This window comes from Centroberyx affinis, unplaced genomic scaffold, assembly GCF_046629955.1.
Source record: "Centroberyx affinis isolate AG114_WGS23_722 - 3 ecotype Tasmania unplaced genomic scaffold, CSIRO-AGI_Caff_v1 ptg000414l_1, whole genome shotgun sequence".
NCBI classification, from domain to species: domain Eukaryota; kingdom Metazoa; phylum Chordata; class Actinopteri; order Beryciformes; family Berycidae; genus Centroberyx; species Centroberyx affinis.
Genome location: NW_027279081.1, coordinates 255 through 4825, shown reverse-complemented (window position 1 = coordinate 4825; position 4571 = coordinate 255). Strand labels below are relative to the sequence as shown.

At 40.7% G+C, this 4571-nt stretch overlaps 1 protein-coding gene across 1 annotated transcript; it reads right to left on the bottom strand.

Moving 5' to 3' along the window:
• Positions 1-931: 931 nt before the first annotated feature.
• LOC139641943 (target of Nesh-SH3-like) lies at positions 932-3911 on the bottom strand (the record flags this gene model as incomplete). The annotated part of the gene is made up of 2 exons (XM_071516615.1): positions 932-3008; positions 3789-3911. Coding segments are annotated over 2 exons (239 nt in total), but the record flags the coding sequence as incomplete, so codon positions are not given.
• Between the last annotated feature and the right edge of the window lie 660 nt (positions 3912-4571).

The following is a 4571-nucleotide window of genomic DNA, read 5'->3' as shown; positions in this document are numbered from 1 at the left end:
TCTCCTGTGGCACTCTGGTATCTTAGCAGCTGCAATGTATTTTTGAATTTAGTCAATTTGCCTAGAAAAAATAAGAATTTGTTCTGAGTTGAAGGATGACACTGACTTTTTGTTATGTCCCATTAGTCTCCTGACCCAATATGTGATGAGCAGATTGGCACCAAAATCATCTGTGCTCTGCTCAGTGTGCATGCTAATGCTTTAGCATACAGTAATCACAGGTGTTTAGCATCATGCTAAAAGTGAGAGAATGAGAACTAGCTGCTCTAAGGCTGGATGGTTAGTTAATAATTTTAATGGCATGTCTACATCTGCCAGACTGGTTTAGGGGAATGTAAAATAGACACCAAATTCCACAAAAGAAAACACTTTCAATGGCCGAAGAGGTTTTGAGCGTAACTTGTTTTGTTTATGCAGGAAGTTAGCGAGTTAGCCAGATAGCTGAAGCGTTAGCGTCGTTGACTCGAATCGGACTTCACTAATGATGAAGATTGAGGCCATACAATAAAAACCAATGCCAATTTTGGATTAGCCTACTAAAAGTTTATCTTCATACTTTGAATGATGCTAATCACCTACGATTACTTAACATCCTGTATGCTAATGTGTTAGCTTGCACAGCGGACAGAGCTAGCTACACTGCAGATCTACACGGATGATTTTGGTGCCGATCCTCTCATCACATATTGTGTAAGGAGACAAATGGACCAAACTCCCAAAAAGTCAGAGAAGTCCTTTAACTAACCAGTTAATGTCTTAGTCAGTGAACCTGTTAAATCATGTGTTCTGCTTAAATAAGAATGTATTCTTAGCTGACTAGCCTGGTTAAATAAGGTTCATAGATTCCTCTGCAGAAATAAACTGAGAAGTAGTGAAAGATAAAAAAAAAAACAGACAAGAACAACATTTTAAAAAAGGAAACAAAACGTCTTTATTGTTGAAAATCGATACAGAAATGAAAGTATGTAGAAAAACACATCAACAGTACAGCCTCATGTTAACATACATTCTCATTTAAACCAAAAGTATTACACCTCTGTCCTGCCAAAGCTCTCCTCTCTCTGCGTTAAAAATGACTTCTTCCCTGCTTTATAATCGGGTCGATGCATGAATACAGTCAGGGCTGCAGCTGAGAGTAAAGGCACGGTTCACTGTTTACGCACCCGGTTTGGTGAATAGCATCTACCCAACCATCACTGTGCCACATCGTATATAAAGAGAAAATGCCCTTCATCGCTTTATTGTTCAACCACTGCCTCCATAGCGTACCTGCCTCTACTTATAACCCCTCTGTAATAAAGCGTTAATAGTAGGGTATGTGAGGGTCGGCAGGGTGGGAAATTAACAGCAGCCACAAGCCAAATATCGAGACATTTCGGTGGCTGGGAGGTTTATTTACTCGACCAGCCACTTTAGCAGGTAAAGCCAACTTTGGAGGTTCTTTGCTATTGCATAAATCATATTTTGGCTGGTAAAATAGCAAAAGAGGCTGTTGAAATTTACAAATTAGTGGGCGGAAAGTTCATTTCTGCCCTGCTTTGGCGGGAGGCCGCTATTAGAAGAGCACATTATGGACGGTACAGTAAGAAAGGCCACGGTGAGGGAAATGCATCTGCAAAAATGTATTGAAAAAATACATTCTCTCCATATACATATAAATACATTTTTGTTGTGCAAATTGCAAGTGTAGAAGCCTCCAGCCTTGCGGTTCCCCTGTGAGGGGCTCAGGCACCGAGACGAGCCGGCTGCGCTCGTCTGGTTGGTGAACGCTGCAAAAACTGACGAGCTTCTCTTGTCTCCAGACCTATCAGCTTCTTTCATGATATTTTCAGTCAAATTCTCTCACTGCACTGGCAGATAATCTGCTGGTTTCAGTAAATTTCACTTGATTCATGCCAATATGACTTCTTCTGAAAGGAAATCATCATAAAACAATGAAGAAAATCTGTAAACAAGAAACTTTCTCCAAGACAATTTCACTTTTACCAAGAAAATGTCCTGAAACAAGTTACATTCTCCTATCCTAAAATAAGCTTGATGAGTCTGGAGACAAGAGAAAATACATGAACAAGTCTGTCAGGTTTTGCAGTGTCCATGTGATTTTTACTGTGTGACTGATGAGATTTAGGCTTTTTTGCCAAAAGGTAAAATGAAGTGAGTCTCTGTTTTTGGTTTTCCAGAAAATGTACAATTTACTTCAAGCACTGGACATCGGTGCGCTTGATGAAGGCACTTTATATCCTTAACTGGTCAGCGGCCAACAGTAGAAGACTGGTTCTACTGGGCGTTCGTGCTAAAAACCTTTTTGCTTGAGCGAGTTTTAATGCAAATCAACGCCCAGAATGCCGTGGGAGGAGCTCTACTCTGAAACAGCCATGAAAATCTACACCAGAGGAACAGCAGAAGCGTCGCATCACATCCCAAATCCCGTGACTCTCGCCTTGTGGGCCTCGTGAAGAAATATGATCAAAGACCTTTTGATAAATAAACATCACACAAGTTATGAAAATAGTATTCCAGGGAGCCAGCTTCCCATTATTTCAACACAAAAAATATATCTAGCGTGAGTCGCTACCCCACGCTGCAGAGAGTAACGACGTCTCCGTGTTTCTTCCTATTCTTTGTTTCTCGATCAGTTTAGCCTTGTTGCTTGATAAATAGTAAGGATGAGGCATGTTTGCTATTACGTATCAAAAAATGCGCTCTCGTTACAAATTCCCTGACAAGTATGTCCTGTACATGTTTTTACAGCACTGGGTTAGGAGGAACATGAAATCGGGGGGGGGAGTGGGTTTGGTCCGGCAGATCGAAGGACCCGTCTCCTGTCGCCATCCCAGCCTGTGCGACTCTTCCTGCGGGCTTCTCCGAGGACGACTCTGGGGCGGAGGGGTCCTACCACTTCCCGGGGATGGGCGTCCCACATTCGTACCATGAGACGTAGTTGATGTGGGAGTGCGCTCCTATCTGGCCGAAGTAGACGGGCTCCTGCCTCATGGCTCTGTAGTATCCTGACCCACAGGGAACAACAAGAGAAACTTCTGTTAACCAGGACAGTCCACTAGGAACACGTTCTTATTTAACCAACAAGGTCAACGCTTTTGTTTTTAATCCGTTTGATTTGTTTTGAGTTCAGTCTCTTGAAATTATACTTGAAATGAACACGAACTCTCAAACTCAGATTTACGTTCTGTGGACACGAATTAGGTGAAAATTACGTTCCTCCGCTACGAATTGGATTCTGTGACAAAAACACAAATTGGACACGACATTTTCAGCTAAAGTTTTAAAGTTAAAGTTAAGTTTAGGCAACTAAAACAACTTGGTTATGGTTTAGGAAAGGGTTTTGGGTCAGTTAAATAAGAAAAACTTTAGCTAAAAATTTAAATTTGAACGCTGAGTTTTAACACGTTACGTGTCACCAACTCGTAATTTGGGGTTAAAAATCGGGTTCATTTCATGTATTTCTGTGAGATCCGGTTGCTTCAGTCACATGGGTTAAAAACTGAATACTGGGAATTTATGTCATGAAAAAGGACAATTTAAAAGATGTGAAGAAATGTAAAGGTAGTGAATATTGGTACAAAACATCAGTTTTCGGGAGCATCAATACAAAAATATTGGCATCGGTTTTCAAAAACCTGTATCGGACAAACCCTTCATGTGTGTCTATGCATTGTCTAGCCAACATTTATTCAGTCTTGGCCTCTGATCCTGCCACAAGTCTCTCTTTGAAGAAGTGGTTTTTACCCTCTGTGGGTGAACCTGGATTAATAAAATAAGTTGTTCACCTGTTCTCGCCGGCAGCTGGTCGGCTCTGAGCTGCCGGCCCGTTCTTCCATCCAGGAAGGAATCGACGAACTGACAGTGATCCTCCCCGAACCCGGTCTGGTCCCCGATGTTGTAGAATTTACCTGCATGGGAACCAACAGCAGGATCAGTTCACAGCCGATACCGACTTATGCTAGCACCCGAAAGCGCTAACTTCACTCAACCACCCACATGGGAACTGTTGTGTTGTGGTTTTGGAAATTTGAAGTGGTTGGAAAAGTTGCCTTCTGTGTGTATATTTTTCTTCTGATGTAGTGCAATTACTTACAATATTATAATTTTTGTAATAACCACATAAAAATAATTTATTGCAAAGGCAGCAATTTATGTTAACAGTGAGATTGAAAGAGGGAAAACTAGCTAGCATTAGCTAAATACTGTGATACAATATATTGAGCAGCTGTTTGTATCTCACATGTTTCTGTTTCTGTTTCACTTGGGATGGGTGCGGCTACTTCCTGGGCAAATAATATCTGACGATTTGAGGATTTGTCTTCCAAATACATATTTTATTCTAGTAGATGCCAATTAGGGCTGGGCGATATGGCTGAAATCAATATCATGATAATCATATCATTCAATCATATAAAATTCTCAATATCAATATATATCACGATATGGTTCATGTATGCAAAATCACGTTAAATAATCAAATTAATGTTCATCTCATTGAACCGAATGGTAATGTTAGGTGTGATGTCAAACAAAACGAAATATTCAAATAATATTCCTACCATACCTCA